General features: G+C 40.2%; 1 protein-coding gene across 2 annotated transcripts in view; it reads left to right on the forward strand.

Moving 5' to 3' along the window:
* The first annotated feature begins 4,784 nt into the window (after positions 1-4,784).
* LOC137265562 (telomerase protein component 1-like) overlaps positions 4,785-21,068 on the forward strand; it is a 38,769-nt gene continuing 22,485 nt past the window's right edge. Inside the window, exons 1-26 of one of the 2 annotated variants that reach the window (XM_067800982.1) lie at positions 4,785-4,921; positions 5,702-5,794; positions 6,354-6,985; positions 7,546-7,680; positions 7,834-7,995; positions 8,492-8,588; positions 8,848-9,050; positions 9,706-9,842; positions 10,762-10,919; positions 11,251-11,360; positions 11,974-12,064; positions 12,685-12,844; positions 13,266-13,446; positions 13,598-13,756; positions 14,687-14,761; positions 14,898-15,043; positions 15,480-15,551; positions 15,710-15,874; positions 16,274-16,450; positions 16,868-17,110; positions 17,402-17,515; positions 17,938-18,058; positions 18,502-18,684; positions 19,237-19,412; positions 20,178-20,325; positions 20,792-20,968. In XM_067800982.1, the coding sequence (XP_067657083.1) occupies positions 5,722-5,794; positions 6,354-6,985; positions 7,546-7,680; positions 7,834-7,995; positions 8,492-8,588; positions 8,848-9,050; positions 9,706-9,842; positions 10,762-10,919; positions 11,251-11,360; positions 11,974-12,064; positions 12,685-12,844; positions 13,266-13,446; positions 13,598-13,756; positions 14,687-14,761; positions 14,898-15,043; positions 15,480-15,551; positions 15,710-15,874; positions 16,274-16,450; positions 16,868-17,110; positions 17,402-17,515; positions 17,938-18,058; positions 18,502-18,684; positions 19,237-19,412; positions 20,178-20,325; positions 20,792-20,968 (4,095 nt within the window). In that variant the 5' untranslated portion in view covers positions 4,785-4,921; positions 5,702-5,721. Of the gene's footprint in view, positions 5,128-5,701; positions 5,795-6,353; positions 6,986-7,545; positions 7,681-7,833; positions 7,996-8,491; positions 8,589-8,847; positions 9,051-9,705; positions 9,843-10,761; positions 10,920-11,250; positions 11,361-11,973; positions 12,065-12,684; positions 12,845-13,265; positions 13,447-13,597; positions 13,757-14,686; positions 14,762-14,897; positions 15,044-15,479; positions 15,552-15,709; positions 15,875-16,273; positions 16,451-16,867; positions 17,111-17,401; positions 17,516-17,937; positions 18,059-18,501; positions 18,685-19,236; positions 19,413-20,177; positions 20,326-20,791; positions 20,969-21,068 lie in introns of both variants that reach the window. The other variant, XM_067800981.1, reaches the window with a different exon arrangement.

Genomic DNA, 21,068 nt, shown 5'->3' on the forward strand with positions numbered 1-21,068 from the left:
CAGCATGTTATAACTATGGTAGCGTAATAATATATTTCAAGACTGGTACTTTAAGACATACATTAAATAAACTACAGTCCACTGCTTTTCTTCTGGATTCCAGCTATACGGCGGTGGTCAGTAAATAATCGAGTCTGGAACAGACAATCCAGACATCAACGGCCATGAGTATCGATCTACCCACGTGGGATACCTGGGCATGCATCAATTGAATCAGAGTACCTGACCACCCGACCGAGTTAGACGCCTCTTACAAGAAGCAACCCGTGAAAGTCCCGGGGTAGAATAGACCTTCAGCAACCCATGCTTGCCATAAAAGGCGACTATGCTTGTCGTAAGAGGCTTCTAACGGGATCGGGTGGTCAGGCTCGCTGACTTGGTTGACACATGCCATCGGTTCCCAATTGGGCAGATCGATGCTCATGTTGTTGATCACTGGATTGTCTGTTTCCAGACTCGATTATTTACAGACCGCCGCCATATGGCTGGAATATTGCTGAGTGCGGTGTAAAACTAAACTCAATCACTCTTACAACAAGCACTGGCTAGTGAGGATCAGATCCTACACGGATCTTAACGGGTGGCATTTACCGGAAAGGCAAGTGGTTCTGTTGCCTGATGTGGATGAGGTTAGTGAGCGAATGTTGCACAACGCCGCAGTTTGGACTGTCACAGAATTTTGCATCACGGCCACCACCCTGTAACATATCTGTATCATTCGAGTCTACGTTAATGTATGGGAGTTAACATCGCTGGCAGGTCGTAGTGGAGGGTGCAGAAACACACAACATGATAGATAATACCTCATACCTACTCAGAACCCACCCATTCAAGAGAAGTGCGACATTCAGAGCATACCAAGTGTTTGAGTTAAGAGAATATGGGTCAAGGTTCGATGTCCCTACGCATGCGCCGCCTGCGCCGCACTCTGCTTTGATGTGCTCGAGTCTTGATACTCTGTTCAACATGATGTCAGTATTGACATTCGAAGAGGGTTCGTGTTGCCATGAATATTTTGGTTCCTCTTTCCGATCTACATGAAATGTATTAGTTAGTTTATGCGTAAATGATTGGTTACGATTCTGTCATTGAAGTGCGAGATGACTTGTTTCCATGTCAGTGTTCACGGTACCGTGTTTTAACAGTAGATGAAGCGGGGATACACGCACATCTCACCCTCGAGACGAATGTTTAGATAGTAACGAAAACTTACACATTTGTTGTGGAAATAAATCATAAAAAGTTTCCGATTGAAATCTGTACAAAATTCTAGTCACAAATGATACTGTTCGGTCATGACCTTTTACGCCGCACGCAGAAAATGCGCTGTATATTATCTGACAGACTGGGACATAGAAGCCAGGATTTGACAAACCAAGGGTCGCTGTTACCACGGCGTACGAACAACCAGTTGCTCTGTCCCATTTCAGTTCTAGACTATTGCTTAGTCCTTGAATATATTAATTGTTATTGTTACAAATAAATAAGTAAATTGGAAAAGATCCCCACGGAGACTGGGTAAATCTAGACTTGCTTCATTTAGAACTTGGGCATAAGTGTTGCAGGGAGGGCTAGATTGTAGGGAAAAGGATACTGTTCAGGGACTGTGAGCAAGATCAGATCAGTTCCAACCTCACGACGAGTACTGGAGATCTATTATGTCTTTTCTTTACAAACGTTGGTAACACCGTGCGAAAAACAATTCTGTTTCTAACGCGTGCCATAATTGTTTACAAATATAGACGTAAACCCGCCATAGTTGAAAGAGTTAATACAGACGGACCTTTTGGCAATACCGTCCAGGTAAACAAGTTATTCATTCAAGTTTTGTACTGCTCAGCAAATTGGGGTGGAGGGGTAAGCTAGTGGCTAAACCGTTCGCTCGTCAGGCCGAAGACTGCAGTTCGACTCTCCACATGGATATAATGTGTGAAGCCCATTTCTGGTGTCGCCTACCATGACATTGCTGGAATATAGGTACATGTATATTCCTGCGTAAAAATAAACGCACTCACTCACTGAAGCAAGACTAGATTCTGAGACTCAAATCGGACTTGAGTTTGTTTGAAATTTATACATTACACCTTGTTTCAGGCAATATATGTATTTTCAGAAACGAAGGTTGCCAGCCACAAACCGTAGAAGTGGGAAGGATGAACGGAGGTTAAGTAAGTCATGGAGGGGGTCTAGTCAGGGAGGGGGTGTTAAATAACGGGGTCTGTAAACTGTTTGGATCTTCATCGGTAATTGGAGATGAAAGATACCCGTCGTTTATTGTCGCTCAGCCTCTGTACCTCATTAGCTATCTGTTGATTCGTGTCACCACATACCGCACCCCCCTCATGCCTCAACCCCCCTCACGCCGTGCCTCATAGAACCTGGGCATCACACGTGTCAGGAAGTGCAGGGCTAGTAGCCGAGATTACATCAGTGTCTCAATAATGAGTAAAGGATTATCCAAATTACAGTGGTGCCGGCTCGGACGAATGGAATGTAAATAAACAAATAAACAATGGGTGAAGGTCGATTACCCTCAGATACATTGGAACTCATTCCTTCATATACATGCATAATTACGTGATATTTATGAATCTGCATAAATCCACGGGATTTAACCGTAGAACTTTCACTCTGTCCCTGTCCCCCTGAGCTATATGTAATGTTAAATAATATTTGTTTCTGTTTTCATTAAGCTTGTAGTTTGTCCAGGGAGATTCACTTACAGATTGTTGTAGATGGCCTCTGGGTTGTGTCAGACCAATATTACAAGCAAAAAGTTTTGCTTACTTCGTTAATATTTTAAGGATCTTTGACCCTCCCAAATTTACCAAAATGGTTTACCAAATTGGTTTCAGATTGGAGACCTGGCTCACTCCTCGTGGTGTAAAGCATGACATGTATCTGAGCCGACATTAGTTGGTACAAAAACTGATAATTTGTATTGACGGTTTGTAAACAGCTTGGTGTCACTCTGTCTCTCCCACTCCCAGCAGTTATGGTCCGGGGAAAGCGAAATCTGGATCAAACCTCTCAATTCTGCCGTCGCTTTCGCGGAAACGTCCATCCTGCGGCGAACGATGAACTTACTGTTCGCCGGTTTAGATGTGAATGTAGTTTTATACCTCTTTATTCTCTTATTCGCAGGTGACGCAGTACTTACGAGTCAAAGTCTAAATGGACTCCACAGATTATTAAAACCGTTCCATATGTATTGTATGCAGTGGAAACACGATATCAGTATATTCAAACCTGAACTTGTTTTATTTGTACGCTGATCTTAATTATTTGATCTTTGTTTTACATGTAAAAAGGTCTGACGTATTCATTTATTGCGCGCGTGCACGCACGCACTCACGCACACATACACATTTGTACAACGTGCCATAACCAGAGCCTTTCACTTGAGATGAAGTTTACTAATACCTAACTAAGCCTAAGTTGAGTTGAGGCCTACTCAGGTATTAGGAAACTTCATCTCAGTCGAGAGACTCAGAGATCGAGTATTGGGGTCGCGAGCTAATCTGAAGTACAGCCATCCGATGTTTTCAAAGCAATTCGATTGCGCTTGACTTCTAGCACAACGTTGGTTTTCGGGAAAAGGGAATATCAAAATTTCGCCCACCCCCTCAGATGGGAGAGTCGAGCCGTAGATTCGCTCAAGTGAGGTGAAATGGCATTTAACCTCGTTCTTAAGAATATTTCGCTCATATGACGATGTGCATGCCTGTGAAAGCGCATGTGACTGCTTGCACTAACTAGCCTGGTTTTATAGCGTTAGCACACCGACATACCATGTCGCAGTTAAGCATGAATTACCCCATCCAGACATATATACGGCCTCAGTCTTTGTTGTACCCATTAATGTTTATAGTGCCAGGCACTTTTTAATGCCCTTTGGTATGACGTGACCGAGGATCGAACCCGCGACATTCCACTCTCCGGGCTAACGCTCTAACCACTACACCACGCACAATAGGATGAAATTACTACATGTGCATTCATGGGCTAAGCACTCAGTACAACGTTAGAACAAGGCTATGCGTTGAACTTACACAGGCGTGGCAATAGCCTGTCTCACAGTCCCTGAAGCACTAAGTGATCCACCTAAAAGAAGACCACCTCTCGGATCAGAAACACGATATGTTAGCCACTAGTAGTTTTACCTTAGCAACCAGTCAACATGGCGTCATGGCAGGTGCTATATATTTAGTATAAAAACGAACCATTCCACATTCGAAACCAGTATTCCATTCCATACTACACACACTGTGGAACAAATATCGTCTTTATGCATGAAAAATGCAGGCCTCCGGCCGATGTTCATTGTTCATACATTAGGAGAGAGAGAGAGAGAGAGGGAGAGAGAGAGAGAGAGAGAGAGAGAGGATGGTTGGGGGGGGGGTGTCAGTCATTTTATTGTGGTGGGTAATCATCAAGTTTGTACACATGCTCATTTTGTTCGGGGGTGGGGTAATGTGACAGGAGGAGGGATCTAATATTCTTATTCTGTCGTACAGACACTGAAGCAAATATATCCAAGAAAGCCCATGCAAGTCTAGAAAATGTGGCTGGATTTTCTTTGCTTCTGAAAATGAAGAAAGTCTCAGGGCTCCGTTTCATTATATTATTTTGTTTTTCTATCAACTATTTTCAGTAAAATTTCAGAGACTAGTTGTTAATCTAAGGGAGACTACATATGTTGTACATCATCCTGATCTACGCCCCCTTCGAGCACTTCGATCCTTGCTATGTCGCCCATATACGTTGACGAGCGTAAACAAAGGGAAGTAACTCTAATGAACTCTGTACGTATTGCAAAACATTTCAGCAGTCGCGGTTAATCGCGAGTATTTACATGTTTTGCTGCGTCAGGATATTTCACTGGATTGCACGAACACAGCAGAACAGTTTTTAGATCAGGGTAAGCAATAAGTGCATGGTGTCAGACAAAATATCTCCGAAACAAGGTTTGATAAAACAGTCCTTGTATGATAATCACCAGTGTAGGAACTGCCAAACCCAAAGGGACGACATTGGCGTCGGTTTCCAGACAACGGGTTGAATAACAAATCCCGTTATTTGATCGTTAGAGGCGTTTAGCGCAGAAACTGGCAATGGATAATATGTGTAAGTTTCTGTCAAATACCATTGATGTATGATTTGGAGTTGTGATCATCTCAGCGATGAGGTCTGTGCAAAACGATTGTTTCATTTCCTTGTTCTTTTGTCATCTTATCGCTGTGTGCTTGCTCTGCTATCAGGTTGTTTTCAGGTTTAGAGATACAAGCCATTATAGATATTATTTGGATGGTGTTGATGTGCACATACTTAGATATGTGATTGTTTATTATGTGCAGTGTGTTTGCGATTTTGTCCAGCAAAATTAAAATTAAATTGATTATTTTGTAATGATAAATTTATTTTAATATGTATTTACATACATATGAATGGATGTTGATTGTGTCATCTACCTCAGTGGCGTGACATGTTTCTCAAAACATCACTCATGGGATCGTCTGGTCCAGACACACCTGATTTTGTTTGCTGTCCATTTTTGTAGAGTTACATGTATAAGAAAGAAACATACCATGTGATTCAACATTATATACTCTTGATGTGGATATGTGATGCCAACATGGCAGACCTGCTGAAGGTACTCAATCACCAAAAAAATGTTTTATGTTATTTAAACCTTTTTTAGTTTCAGTGGAAGTCGACACAATGTCGCGAGAACCTGACAAACTGTCTACCCAGAATCCTCTTCTAACCAAATGGAAGCTGGAGCTCTCTACAGGTTCGAAATCATTCTGTGTGCTTGTAACACCAGCAATGTTTGCTGCAAAATATATTCTCACATGTAATGGAAGGGTGTTAAAGGTCCTGGTCATTTAGGATACATCAGGCATGAAAAATGCTGACAACTTAAGAACAGTAGAATATAACTAAACACAGGGTTCACTATCTTGAAGGGATGGTGTAAATCAGTTGAAACCTAAAGTGGTCTTTCTGTAAGTTTGACATCTCAGTTATCATATAACATAACAAAGCATGGTATAATGTGGCTTTTTGGCCTTGCAGGATCTGCATAATTAGAAACATTAGCAAATCTTTAATAAGTTGTCTTAAAAGTTATGAGGTATTATTATATGACAGTGTAAAATATGCATAGAATTTTGTTGAAATGGGTTATGTAGTGTCTGTTAGATACAGTAGAAAATCATAATATTGTGTAATGTTATGAGTTGTCCGAATTATGTTCCTAGCTTGTGTAGGTGGTGGTCTCCTCACCTGCATCTGTTGCCCATGACATTCCCATCACAGCAAGTGTTGTAATCATAGCCTGTTTGTTGAAGGTTTAAAAGGAGGACTTGGCGGGTCAAGTCTACTCTCGACAACCAAGACTGCAGATGCAGGCCGTAAGCGGAAAGGAAATGATTCCTCCAATGTTGATAAAAAGAAGACAAAAGACACATCGTTCTCTAACCAGAGTTCTCTGCTCAGCACAGAGCTGACCCAGAAATTGACGTTATCGTCCAGCTTGACTGGCAGCAGTTTACTGTCCGGCAGTAGCCTATTGTCTGGCGGACTGTTATCAAGTTCTTTACCAAACACACTGTTAGTGAAATCTTCAAAAACAAAAGATGACCATGATGAAAAATCGAGCAAAAGCTCGCAGGAAAAAGTCCAAAAGAAAGTGAAATCTACACGTGGTGATGAGCCTTCAAAGAAAAGGTCGATGGAGGTCAAGGACAAAGTTGGGAAGGCGTCCAAGTTGTCCAAGGTGGCCAAACTTCCCAAAGAGAAAAAGTCCAAGGAACCAGGATTCAACTACAAGGCATATGAGACCAGCTACCCAGATTACAACTTTGCTGGGATGTATGCTGGGGAGAGTTTTGAAGTGCCGAGTTTCATGCCACCAGACAAGGATGTTAGAGTCAGCAAACACCTTGTGGCAGCGCCACTCTGTGATGTGAATGGCTTGAAGGTGAGTGATTGGTCAGCGTCATTAGATCGGACCATTGATGCAGAGCATATGACAAATAGTTCTTATAACATTGATAAAAGCTCATGAAAATTTATCAGGCATACTGGTTTTAGTAGTCTAGCTAGGTTATATTTGAACAATTGCTTTTAACTGTTTGTTTTTTTTCCATCCATCAACACATCGACTTGTCATGAATGACATAATAATATTGAGATGTGATGCACCAAAAATTTCACTGTGTGTACTAAAGCTACTGTTCCAAAGCCTATGTCTTTTAAAATTTCTTTCATTTAAAAACAGTAAAACTGAGCTTATAATCCATTCTCATTCAAGTTGTTTAAACATTATAATCAGCCTGCTTGTGATAACTGACTTGTACAACACCTGAGTGTTTTGAATATTTTGTTAGTTCACATTCAAAAAGGCATGCAAAGGAATGAGACAAGTGAGATTTTCATCTTGCAGAAGCTGTTTATGTTTCCTGCTCTCTTCCATTTCTGTCAATATGTTTGCTGATAATTATTATGATAATAGTTACCTTTCCTATATATTCTTTCCAGCATGCATTCATCAATGCTGTGAGTTCATCCCTTATCTGCGCCCCCAACTTCAAGGATTCCAAGGCTAAAGCCAGAATTGACCTCATTGCCATGTCAGAAAAGGTCACGACCTATGACCCAGAGTTTCTTCTGAAGGTAAGCATAAGGTGGCAAAACATTAACTTGAACAAATTGAATATCCTGTTAACTGAAAACAACTATGATCGTAATGATGCACCCACAATGTTGACCTTCACTGTATTATTAGTGACTTTAACTTATTAATGTTTTGGGTTATTTTTTGGTCAGGTTGCCTTACACACAAGAAAAGGCTTGAACATCCGAACTACAGCCAACTTTTTGCTGGCTCTGGCTGCAAATGTAAAGCTGTGTCGACCATACATGAGAAAATATTTCTCAGCTGCCATCAACCTGCCCTCTGACTGGATTGAAGTAGCAGAAATATACCAGGTGAGAATGATTTTGTGTTCAGGTGAAAGGTGCAAGATGGCAGGTTCAAGAGTTTCTTCCTTTAGTCTGTGGTTAACTTGATGTAAGAAAACTGATATCAGTGTATGACAGTTTGATAAAGAGGACTATTAAATATTTCAGAATTTATGAGTGAGTTTAGTTTTACAGCACACTTAGCAGTATTCCAGCTATATGGCCGTGGTCTGTAAATAATAGGGTCTAGATTACACAATCCAGTGATCAACAGCATGAGCACCAATCTGTGCAAATGGGAACCAATGACATGTCAACCGACGTCCCGTCAGTCCCGAATTTATAAGTAGAGACAATAGTGTATACATCACACCAACATACAAAATATACAAGGACCTCAGAACAATTATTACAGGCAGCAGTGTGGTTGTTTTTTTTAAAAAAAAAGTTATTTGTCATGTTTGATGATTTTTGACTGAAGAGGTTATTATTTTATATCTTGCTATGCTGTTATTAATTTCAGGCATTCCATGATGATAGCCTGACATTTGGGGCACTCCCAGCTGCCTTGAGACGAGTTATGGTGGCAAAGTTTCCCGATTTTGACAAATACCAACTTGGTAGGTTTTATCATCAGTCATCCATTCTTGCATTCATATATGAATTACCAACTGGTTTGACACAGGTCATTTTGTCTGTGCAACATTTCAGTGCAGATTCTTGTTCTTATGTCTAGCACGAACGATACAAGAATCTGTACTGAAACATTATCAGTAAATGATATCTGTAAATGTGTACTATAATTTAAGAATTCATTAAATGCTGAGTTAGAATTGAGTTTTCTCAGTTTCCTCAAAATAACACACGAGTCATTTGCAGCAAAATATAACAAAGATTCGTCCAAGAAGAAGAAGAAAAAGAAGGGAGGAGGAGATCAAGGTGGACGGGGTCGAGGGAGGGGAAGAGGCAGAGGAAGGGGTGGAGTGATGCAAGTGGGAATGAAGGGTCGGAAGCGCACCTTGTTTGATAGTGACAGCGAGGAATCTGACAGTGATGATGAAAGCAAGAAGCCACGGAGACAAGTGAGTTGATTAGATGAACACATGATGTTAATGTTACCATGGTAACTCATAATATTGGAAATTTTAACTATATATTGTACGTTTATGTACTTATCACACGATTTTTACTTCTCTCTCTTGCTTTGAAGCCAAGTGGAACAAATGAGAACTTCCCCTCTAGACCTCTCTTGTCCATACGCCCGTGTTCTCAAGGCTGCTCTACTTATAGGACAGTCCCTAGTCCCATGATGACTGTGCAGCATGCTCCCCTATCTACCCACGTGACTACCTCAGAGTGATAATTTTCTTCTCGGAGCCACTACCACAATCTTAGTAGCAATTAGGCTGGGTTGGCATACATTGCATGAGATGGGATAAGTATATAAATATACATTTCGGGGGACCCATGAAGATCTTGGTTATGATTGGTCAATCCATGTTTGTTGTAAGAGGCAGCTATGGGGAAATATTTATGTAGTTTCAATTTTCAGTTGAGGTATATTTTGTACTTGACGATCAGGGCCTAGATTTTCAAAGCTCACTTGGCCCTAAGATTGTGTAAGTGCATACATTAACATTAGCTTACACTATCTTATCGCTAAGAGACCTTAAAAAATCTAGTCCCAAGTTAGTTGAACAAGAGAGAAACAAACCAGTTGCTGATGTTTTGTTTCAGCTGAGTGATGTCAATTACGATGAGGACAGCGACACTGAGGAAGTTTTGGAACAGAAGACATTTTCCTTGAAACAGCTCATCAGAAAGTTGCACATCAAGGAGCCTGTAGAGCATGTCATGTGTCTCATCGGCAAAAAGTGAGTGTTTATAGCAGGGAAATACAGATGCTGACTTGTGAGGTATTGATAGTAGGGTATTTAGCAGTAATAATAGGGTATTTAAGCATTAATGGGGTATGCTGGATGAGCTGTGCCAGGTTAGTGGCCCAGTGAGCTTGAGATACCAGAATCAAGCCCACCGGTGACACCTTGGAGTCAGCTGTGTGTGCAGACTTGTCAGTGATGTCACCAGCCCTAGTGTACAGTACACCACCCCTAGTGTACAGTACACAACCCTGTGCTGTTAATAGACTCCATGAATCCATTTTTGAATGACTAGATGGTGGTGAGTACCTGAAGCCACGTAGCTGCGGGCACAGCAATGAGCAGTAAAACGTGGAAAACGTCATGCTCCACCCAGCTGGGAAGGGGTACCTCAGTTGTAGGATCTTCAGGGAGTTAAGGTTGATGATACCATGAGCCATTTTAGATTGACACCCAATGATTGAGGGAAAAACGAAATGACCTTAAGCAGTTGGGGAGGATACTCTGGGTATTTTAGCATTCATATTGGGGGTATGTATAGCATTGATAGCAGGGTATTTTTTAGCATTGATTGTAGGGTATTTAAGTATATTTTTATCATTGCTGATGGAATATTGTTAGTGAGGTATTGTATGTGAAATTTGCTGTGGTTTGTAAGATTTAGTGTTGTAAGTGTTAATGAAAGGTGTTGTGCATGTTGAGAGCAGGTTATTGTAAATGTTGATAACAGGACAATCATGTTGTTTGCCTGAGGATGCTAGTCAGTATTGGGGACTTGGTCGAGTGTTTGTCACTGTCACCCAAAGGAAAGTAAGATTCGTAAAGGAAGAAATGGTGTAGCGTTTTTCTCAATGGTCCCAGTTATTTTACAGTATGTAACCATTTAGGCTGAGAACATACCGTCTGTGTGTAGGTACCCATCCACACTAGAAGAATTTTATGCAAGTCGTCTTCCTGGGACTTGGGAGGAAGAAAAATGTGGCAAGAGGATGAAGCTCCCTGTACCCGAGACCTGGGAAACACAGGTGTCTATGAAGGGCAACAAGGCGGCTGTCTGGGAGGAGTTAATTGGTTGGTTTATACTTGACTGACAGAAAAGTGGTGTATAAACAAGGACTGTTTAAGAGTGTCACTTAATTGAATATCAGTTCATCTACTGATAAATACTTTGTTACATTTTATAACCTGCTATAACTGTATTAAATGTAACTTTTTAATGCAATTTATATCTAATTTGTGTACATGTGAAGGTACATGCGAGTGTTTGTAATTTCCTTATAGCTAACAAATACATGTAAACGATGTTTGTTCAGGTTAAAATTCCTTAGAGATTTTCATTTTGATATGGGTTTTATGATGGTTTGAGAAATAATTTATTTAATATGTTTTATATTTTCCCTAGATCACAGGAAGCTGCCATTCATGGCGATGTTACGGAACTTGAGAAACCTGATCAAAGCGGGGATCTCTCCAAAACACCACAACAGCATCCTGTCTAGGCTGACCAATGAGGTGTGTGATACACAGATACACAGACACATTACATTCTAAGTGTTTTGTGTGGGTTCTATTGATATCCAGACCCATGAAGATCCGCTTAGAATTGATCTTCCTAAACCTGTGCTTGTTGTAAGAAGCAACTAACGAGATCGGGTGGTCAGACTTGCTGAGTTAGTTGACACATGTCATCATATTCAATTTGCATAGATTGATACTAATGCTGTTGATCACTGGATTGTCTGATCCAGCATGTTGTTTACAGACTACTGCCATATAGCTGGAATATAGCAAGGTGTAGGCATTAAACTAAACTCCCTCCCTCACACAGTTAGAGTTCACTACATAACATGAAGACTTCATGCTACTTTTTTTCAAATTCATGCAAGGGTGTGTTTTTTTATGAATTCTTTTATTGATTATAGTTAATAATGATTCTGTCGAAGCATATGTATATATAAATTATTTATTTACTCCCCAACTTTAAGTAGCTCCAACAGTTTGCATTTTCACCTTGACAAGAAAACATTTTGTCTGCCCATTATAACTTTAACATTTCTTTAGTTGTCATATGTAATTGACCAGCTAAGACTGTGTACAATGGATTGTCAAAATTCCTATTTTACAGCGTCAAGTCATCAACAGCAAACAGTTCCCGTTCCGATTCTTCTCAGCGTATGAAGTGCTCACACAGTTGGAGAAGGATTATGAGCAAAACCGTAAGTCTATCCACATCCCTCCACTGTCTGTAACACATGCTGATCTTGTGATATTACAATCAGTATGTCCTTCATGTGTATTTTTACAATCAGACACTGAACCACAACAGACCAGTCATTGTCATTGCAAATACTGCTATGCACAATTCATGGAATAGATTCTGAAGTGGGAAATATTTATCTAGACTTCCTCGGAGACTAACATTTGTCCATAAGACTGGAGAATTATATTTGCAATTTGAATTAAATATGTTCAGGTTTGTCTGAATTTATGAAAGTGTGTACATTGAAATGGTCTAATTTTGAACAGTATCATGTGTTTCCAGTACTGAATAAGAAATAAATCACTGACCAGTCTTCTTGTATGACAGAAGCCTATGATTGTGGGGTTGAAGCCTTGTAAGTTCCACAGGGTGGGCGATCACTGGATTTGGATAGTGGTTAAAGCATTCTCGCTCATCACTCCGACAACATGTGTTTGATTGCCCTCATCGGTACAATGCGTCAGACCCATTTCTGGTGTTCCCTTCCGTAAATGTATAAACATAAACTCATGCAGTCATTCTTAAGTTCTCAGCGCCAGAGCTGTGGTCAAATTATTTTAATTCTATTTTTTTCAGAAAAAGACATCATTCACGAAGCTGAGAACAATGCTATGGCATCAGGAGTAACTCGTGGAGGTATCCGAGGTCGAGGTCGTGGAAGCAGAGGTCGGGGGGCTGCAGCAAAGGACAAATGGTGGTTGATCAGGAAAGAGAAAAAAAAGCAGCAAGGCACAAGGTCAGTGGCAGGAAAACTGACATTGTTTAGACTTTATTTGTTTAGTGTAAGGGTGGGAGTGTCTCACTGAATCGGGAGGTTAACCCTACCCTACCCCATCCTACCCTACCTCACCCTACCCTACCCTAACCTACCTCACTCAACACTTTTCCCACAGGTTGTATAAATATGTGTATAATATTGTTGTGGCATGGCATGGATATATAATTCACACAAAAAAATGGTAATTGACAGAAAATAAGTAAATATATGCTAAGTGACAGAAAATGGGTAAATATATGGTAAGTGACCTAAAATAGGTAAATATGTGGTAAAATGATATAAAATAAGTAAATATATGGTAAATGGAAACTAAGTAAATATATTGCAAAATGAAGCTAATAGCTGCAAACTCCTGTAATGCCTGCCATTGTGCCTGCAGTGAGGTTGCATATGACAAGAACCTGATAGTGCGGTACCGCAAGGCCCTGGACACAGCAGTCAAAATTGCCACGGTCTACAATGTTCAACCAATCAGAGGGCGGACAATCATTTTCTGCGACATTGGCAGTGAGATGAAAATACCATGCACTGCAGCGAAAGGACTTGGCAAGCCGAGAATGGTAAATACAATTAACATAACGGCAGCAACTCTTTCGTGAGTTACTAGCATTTCTTTTAGGTTCAAAGTTGTATTTTATCATTGTCCAACTTTTGTGTATGGTATATATGATATCTGTGTCATGGTGAATCTAACTCTGTGATGGGTTGCAGATGGACGAGGTAGCTGTTCTGCTTGGTCTAATGTGTAAGCACTCATGTGAGGAGTGCATGTTGGTGGCCTACAACGACACCCACTATGCAACCATCGACATCGCTAAGGGCACCATCCTGGACAACATGGCCACTGTACTTAATTCCCCCATATCTGAGGTAGGTCCTGCTTTCTGTTCTGACAGTAAGACTGGTATCAACATGACCAAGCTTGTGTGATGTAGATGAACATCGGTCTGGACACTTTTCTCAAATACTGTCACGATAAATCAATATTTTTGTATTTGAATATTTTGTCATTTACGCTCCCTTCCTAAATACTACCCAGGCATGAAAATATTGAATAAAAAACAATCTCCTGTTACGAAATGCATAAGATTATTTGGGTTTAACACTCAGTGTAACCTAGCATACCACCAACAAATGCCTTACTTTTGACATGTTGACTGCTACCACGAGTATACTCGTATCAATGTCTGCTCGAATTTACCACTATGATTTATCTCGTAGCTGCATCAGTGGTTTTCTAAAGTATGTATAGTGTGTTGGCAGAATAGGCACAAGAAGCAATCGTTTCCAGGTGGTAGCAAAGAAAGCCCAGACATGTGTGTTTCTTGTGCCTATTGTGCCAACACGTTTTGTGGAGGGTGTTAAAATACACTCCATCCGTGCGTCTGTGTGTTCGTGCACATTTGTCTTTTTTAGGGAAACCGTTCCCTATTTCTTCACCAAACTTGGCACACAGATAGATCTGGTGGTGAACTGATGCCTCGTGGTAGGTTTGGAATTCTGACTAAACTATTTTCAACACTCTCCTTCTGCTTTGCCAAAACGTTTGACACCGTCATAATGAGTAGACATATTCATGAAGAGTATTTTGCCATTGCAGGGAATATTGATGAGTTTGTCTTCTTGCTAAAATACCACTGATGTAGCTATGAGATAACTCTTGGTGGCAAATTCGACTAGAATTGATACTTCGAGTATACTGGTAGTGGCAGTCAGTGTGGTACGTTCCCTTAGGTTCAACACAGTACCCTGTGTTAATCTGTGTGTACTGTCCATGTGAGAGTGTTGTGTATTCATCAGATGAGCGGGCGACAACTGCTGACAAAGGGACTGCCATTCCAAGTGCTTGTGGAAGTGCTCCGAGACAGAATTCAGGTAAGTGCTGGAATGTTGCAGAGTGTCGATCGATCAATCAATCAATCAATCAAGCAATGTGAGTGCAAATCATTTTGTAGCCATATAGAATTACTCTTATCATGCACCTAAATATCATGTGGTAAATCTCTTCTAGGTGGACAATCTCATTATTCTGAGTGGTGGAATTGACCCCACTTCGGACAAAGGTAAAGTAATGTCTGATTTCCTGAAGATGTATCGCCAGGTGGTCAATGGGAACCTGCTGTACTGCAGTGTATCATTTGCTGGGAGAAACACTGGGTGAGAATGGTTAACTTACAACTGCCTCATGGTAGATCGCAGATGTAGTCCGTCAGATTCAATATATGCTGAACAGCAAAGAAACACAAGTTTCGAAAAAAAAAATCTCATACAAGTAAGTGTTCATGTTTATGCCTTTTATTAAAAAACTTATCAAAGAATTTGCATTTGTTTTGCTGTTCAGTATATATTGTGTTTTATGGAAGTGTTGCAGACTTGCGGCAATATGGTGTAAGTTTAACATAATGTTGCAAGTTAGGGAAAGCTTTCTGTATCATACCTTTCAGCTCCAACAAAGTGAAAAATTATACATTTGTTTATTGTCAGATGATGCATTGGAGCATTTTCACACTATTGTCTCTGTTTACACACCTGTCGTTAGGGAACAAAACAACAGTTGGTTCCTCAGGTATTCAACGTTCAAATTTGATTCCAGTTTTGCGGAGAACATCAAACCCGAACATGACAATGACATCTACATCACTGGGTACAGTGACCAGATTCTCAGGTAACCATAGCAATGAAAACTAGAATTACTATCATTTGAAAAGTTAAAAATTTGAGAGTACTTATTTTGGCGTTCTCGTGCTAACCATGTAATTATTTAACTATTGATTTTTCTCGTTTTTTTAAATGAAATTATCTTCCCAAATCTTCTTATCACAGATTTATTGCTGAACGTGGAGATGGAGGTCAGTTACTCCATGTTGAAAACATTGATGAGGCATTCAACTTGAAATCTGTGGTAGTGACTGCCCTTGAGAAGGTCGACAAGGCTCAGGTCAAGGTCAATCCAGAGAGGGTGTTGCCAATTTCAGCACAGATGCCCAGGTAGGTTTTTAGTAGTGGACTTTGAACTCTGCACTGGCATGCATGTTTCCTTGCGTGCATGCATGCTTGCATGTCTGTTGTGTCTGTTGTGTGTGCATGTGCCTTTGTGGGTGTGCTAGCCATTCCTTTCCAACTCATATCCTGCAGTTTAACATAGTTCCTCTCAGAGTAACAGTATAGCAATTCCACTCTGACCAGTCAATGTTTATTCCACTTCGTTTGAAAGCCACAACAACAGCAAAATACTGGACGGATTCTTGCCCATAATTCCACAGAAACTTCCTACACTTATAAGGGAAATGTAGAGGTGTAGAAATCTGTTCTTTACTTAACAAACAAACAAAATTACAGCAAAACGATGAAATCATTCATTTGTATTGAATTGATGTTATGTTTCAGATGGCGAACAGCGAGGGTGTTTATCTCGTCAACATTCAGGGACATGCATGGAGAACGTGACCTTTTGACGCGATTTGTGTTCCCCGAGCTGCGGGAGAGGGGCCGAAAACACTTCATCAACGTGTATGAGGTAGACCTCAGATGGGGAGTCACAGAGGAACTGACCAAACTCAACAGGTAGGTCAATCATGGCACCTTTCTCTGCTCAACATTGCCTGTTGCAATTGATGATTGCCTAAGTATATTCCATATGATTTGCTTTACATTAAAGGTGTTTTTGATAAAACTACAGGCTTCAATTATGATAATATTCCACCCTGGAGAAATATCTTGGTTGAAATTTCATGGAGTATGTAACCATATACTTGCAGTCACTGTTTCTTTGTTGTGTGCTCTGACTAAACAATGCTCAGATCTGATCTCTGTTCATGTAATTGTTTTTTGTACGTTTGTATTTAGGCCTTTGCAGATTGAAAACTTGCATCGATAACCTTGCTACAGGACACTGCTGAGAGGTGGTAACCATGGAAACAACCTGAGCTTAACCACTCCATTCTGTTTTAATTAAAAGATGATTGTAATGTATATTTTCAGGACCTTGGACCTTTGTCTTCAGGAGCTGTCCAAATGTCAGTTCTTCATCGGTATCCTTGGCAACCGATATGGCTGGGTTCCTGAAAAGTATGCAGTACCTGATACTGCTGAGTTTGACTGGGTCCGTGACTATCCACCTGGAGCATCAGTAACAGAACTGGAGATGCATTCGGCAGCGCTGTCCAAGCCCAATGAGGTCCGAGAGAGATGCTTCTTCTACATCCGAGACAGCACGTTTGAAAAGTGGGTGTTGGTAGACTTTGAAATTTAGGTGTTTCAAATGCTGGTCCATAGTCTATGTGGAAACTTTATGCAAGATACTGAGTTCATAAATAGGATCCTGCATCCTATCAGTAAATTATAACATATGTAGACTTCTATCTACTGAGACTATTCGTTCAGTTGTTGTATTAAGGGTCTTGTTTTTCATTTCATGCATATTTGTATACAAGCACCACAAGTTCATTTTGTCATGGTGCATATATTACACAAATAAGCAGCTATTTAGAATCCACAATAACTTTATGCTTACAGAGATGTCCCAAAAGAATTTATAACTGACTTCACCACCGAGAATGAGGTCAGCAGAGAGAAATTGGCACGTCTCAAGAGTCGTGTCAGATCAAGTGGTCTTGAGGTTTATGATGGGTGAGTCAGCATGTCTGTAATAAGATCTGATAACTCTCAAGGAACTCATCAGTTGAGATGGCTTAAGAAAACTTGCTACTTGTATACCTATCCTACAAAAAAATCTGTATTCAAATTTTTACCTTTTCTTTAGATTTTGTAATTTATCACACAAGAAGTTCACTCAGTAAGGGAAGAATGGTTTACGGTGTTATTTTCTTCATGCACAATGCCTGTAAACATTATATGGTATCTCATGATCTTTTCTTATGTGGAAAATATGAAAAGAAAAATTCATAAAAATGAATTTAAAATTCCATCAGTAAAACATTTCATATCAAACATCCTGTGGGAATTTTGAAGACCATTTGGTCATTTTTTTCCATCAATTCATTGTGACTGATACACCAGCTTGAGGATTGAATGTAAATGTGTTTTCACAGCTATCCCTGCACCTGGGGTGGCACTGTGGATAAGAAGCCCATCACCAGCGGACTCAACAACTTTGGGATCAGAGTTCTCAACAACTTGTGGACAGCCATTCAAAATCAGTTCCCAGATGAGGTAAGCACGATGTGGCTGCTCAGAAGTTTGGGAATCATTTTTTGTGGGTCATTGTTGGAAATTGTGTTATTTTGATCATGTTTGAGACTTGATTTATGATCCAAATAACCCAAACTGTTCAATCTGTAATCAAATACAATCAATGTATTGAGTGTGAAATGTACAGTTACCCTGCTTGAGGCTCAGAGAGATAAGTGATGTCATTTGATCATGACATAATTGTAACCAATTGCATAACATTGTCCTTCACTGCATCTTCATGCAATTTCATTACAGCGATATCTCCCTGTTTGGGATGATTTAGTGTATCTCAGAATGATAGAAATTGCATCTAATTCTTTTTTGGGTTATGGGTATGAATATTACATTTCTTTCTCATCTTTATAAATTTTGTTTGATACGAAACTGAGGAGAGTAAAACAGTTTCTGGTTGTTTCTCCCAGGAGGCCATGCTGGATGAAGACACACACATTGCCAAGCTACACCGAGCATTTGTGGACAGCCGCCAGTCCCAGTTCATTGGTCGGAAGACGCTGATCAAGGAATGCATCAACAAGATCGTGGAGATACAGTCGGGTGTCATCACGCTGGCGGGAAAACCTGGATCAGGGAAAACATCACTTGTGGTAGGTTACTGTACTTCTCAGAAGAAATACATGCTTTTTGTAAATTTCAAACTCAGTAATTTAACTGAAGAATGAGGTCTATTTTTATGGATTTGTAACTTCTTTGTTCTGTATAGGCGACATTTCGACATAGATCCATTATGTTGTCAAGCAAGTGATGTGTGTTTTGACATAGATTGTAACTAGCTGACATTAGAATTTATGTCGAAACATCACCTATACAGAATAAAGAAGTTGCATATCCATAAAAATAGTCCTCATTCTTCATCTATTCAACTTCTCGAATGCCTGTCCAAGAAGTTGAAATTTAACTTGCAGTATTTTAACCCATTAGAGAGGCAAAGGGATAGCCTAGAGGTTCCACTCATCACACTCAAGACCCGGGCTCTATACCCTGCATGGGTACAGTGTGAAACACATTGCTGGTGTTCCTTCTGGGATATTATTAAAGGTGTTGTAAACCTAGCCTCACTGTACTCAAATGAGGAAAAATTAACATTTGCTTTTGTTTTTGTGTCGAGAGTGATTAATGTAAATTCATTCTTGTTTCAGGCCAGCCTACTTCACTCATACCTTGAGTCCAAGTTCTGTGACAGCGCTGCGACTGTTCTTGTGCACATAGTTGGAGCTGCTCCTGGGTCACAGAACATCATGGCTACGGTCAAGAGGCTGTGTCATGAGATCAATCGACTGTTCGGTCTGCAGTCAGAGATACCGGAAGACTTCAAGTGAGTATAATTTACTGCAGATGTAATACACACTGGAGCTGTATCCATCTTTCTGAATATTCTGTTTGTATAAAGTGCACATTCAAGAGCAGTTGTACATTATCCATTTGAAGTATATTTTGTCTGGCTTCAGAGGTTATCAGTCTTTTGTTTCAAACACAGTAGGTCTTGTGCAGTGGTTGTGAAGTTATTGTTATACAATGTAGTTCATCTAAATACTTTTGGTTAAGACAAACTTAGTGGTGAAATAATTAATGAAGTCTGTCAGAAAATAGTTAATTCCAGGAATTTGTTGAGAGAGCTGTTTGTTCCAGTTAACATGATTGTGAAGTTTTTATTGATGTTCATTAGAGTTTTGTTGGTTCCTGAAGTTTTTGGACGTGAGAGAACTGTTTGTTACGAGGAACCTGGCCCCAATTTCTCTTAATTGTAAAGTTTTTACCCTGATTTCAAACTGAGTTGGATGATTTGAAACAGCTATATCAACTGCAGTTTTTAGTATAAAAAAGATCAATCTATCCAGCAAACTCTAACTGTCTGCTATGTTTGATTTTAATGTCTATTTCATTTCATTGTGGGAAATGCCTTTTCCTTCATTGTGTGAAATTAGAGTCAAACTCTACCTTTTGTCCAACCCTGGACTTAAATTTGTTTGGAGAAATCAGGGCCTGGTGGTGCTGGTAGTGAAGTTTTTGTTGATGTTCATCAGAGTATTTACAAGTTTATGGTTATTGTTGAAGTCTGTAAGCCTGTTGATGGTTCCAGGAATCTGGTGGTGAAGTTCGGTGAGCTGTTGAAGGAAGCAGGGAAGGTGTGTGGCTCTACAATGGTGGTAGTGATGGATGGACTGGACCTGATGGACAATGTCCACCAACCATACAATATGGAGTGGCTCCCCAACCCAGTGCCTGATGTAAGTACACTGTGACTGTTGACTTTTGTAAGGAATGTTGCACCTGTATATATTGTTTTTAATTAATGATGGCAGATGTTCAGACAACAAAAAAGACTTATGGTTTCATTAAACCTCAGTGATAAAGCTGGAAGTTTGCTGACTCAGGTGTTTATCAACATGGACCCTGTCTTGTGTCATGTTCGTGAAGGCACTTACTTCTTTGTCTGATGCAGGGCCTGAGATATCCTGGTGGTGAAAGCATTCACTCATCTCGCCATAGAACCGGGGTCAATTCCCCCATGAATACAATGAGTGAAGTCCATTTGTTGTTACCACTGCTGTGATATTGCCCGAATGTTGCAGAAACCAGCGTAAAACTAAATTCACTCACTGCACTGCACTCTGTCATCATGTCACTGTGTTATCATCTCAAAAAACAAAAATAGAAGCATTGTCTTCAAAACCATACTTGATTGTGTTTCAGAACGTGGTGTTTGTGTTGTCTGTGGTGGAAAATGAAAAGTGCCACAAGTCTCTGCAACGTCTCAACACGCAAGAGATTGTCGTTGGTGGTCTTGATGTGTTTGATAAGGCTGAGGTTGTCCGATCCACTCTGCGAGAACATCGTAAGACGCTGAGCGAGACACCATTCAACAACCAGGTGAACATACCTATCTTCTCTTAGTATTTATCATAAGTCATGAAAATTGATTCCCATGAAGATCTTGGTTAGAATCCGGCTTCAACAACACATACTCGTC

This window comes from Haliotis asinina, chromosome 15, assembly GCF_037392515.1.
Source record: "Haliotis asinina isolate JCU_RB_2024 chromosome 15, JCU_Hal_asi_v2, whole genome shotgun sequence".
Taxonomy (NCBI): Eukaryota; Metazoa; Mollusca; class Gastropoda; order Lepetellida; family Haliotidae; genus Haliotis; species Haliotis asinina.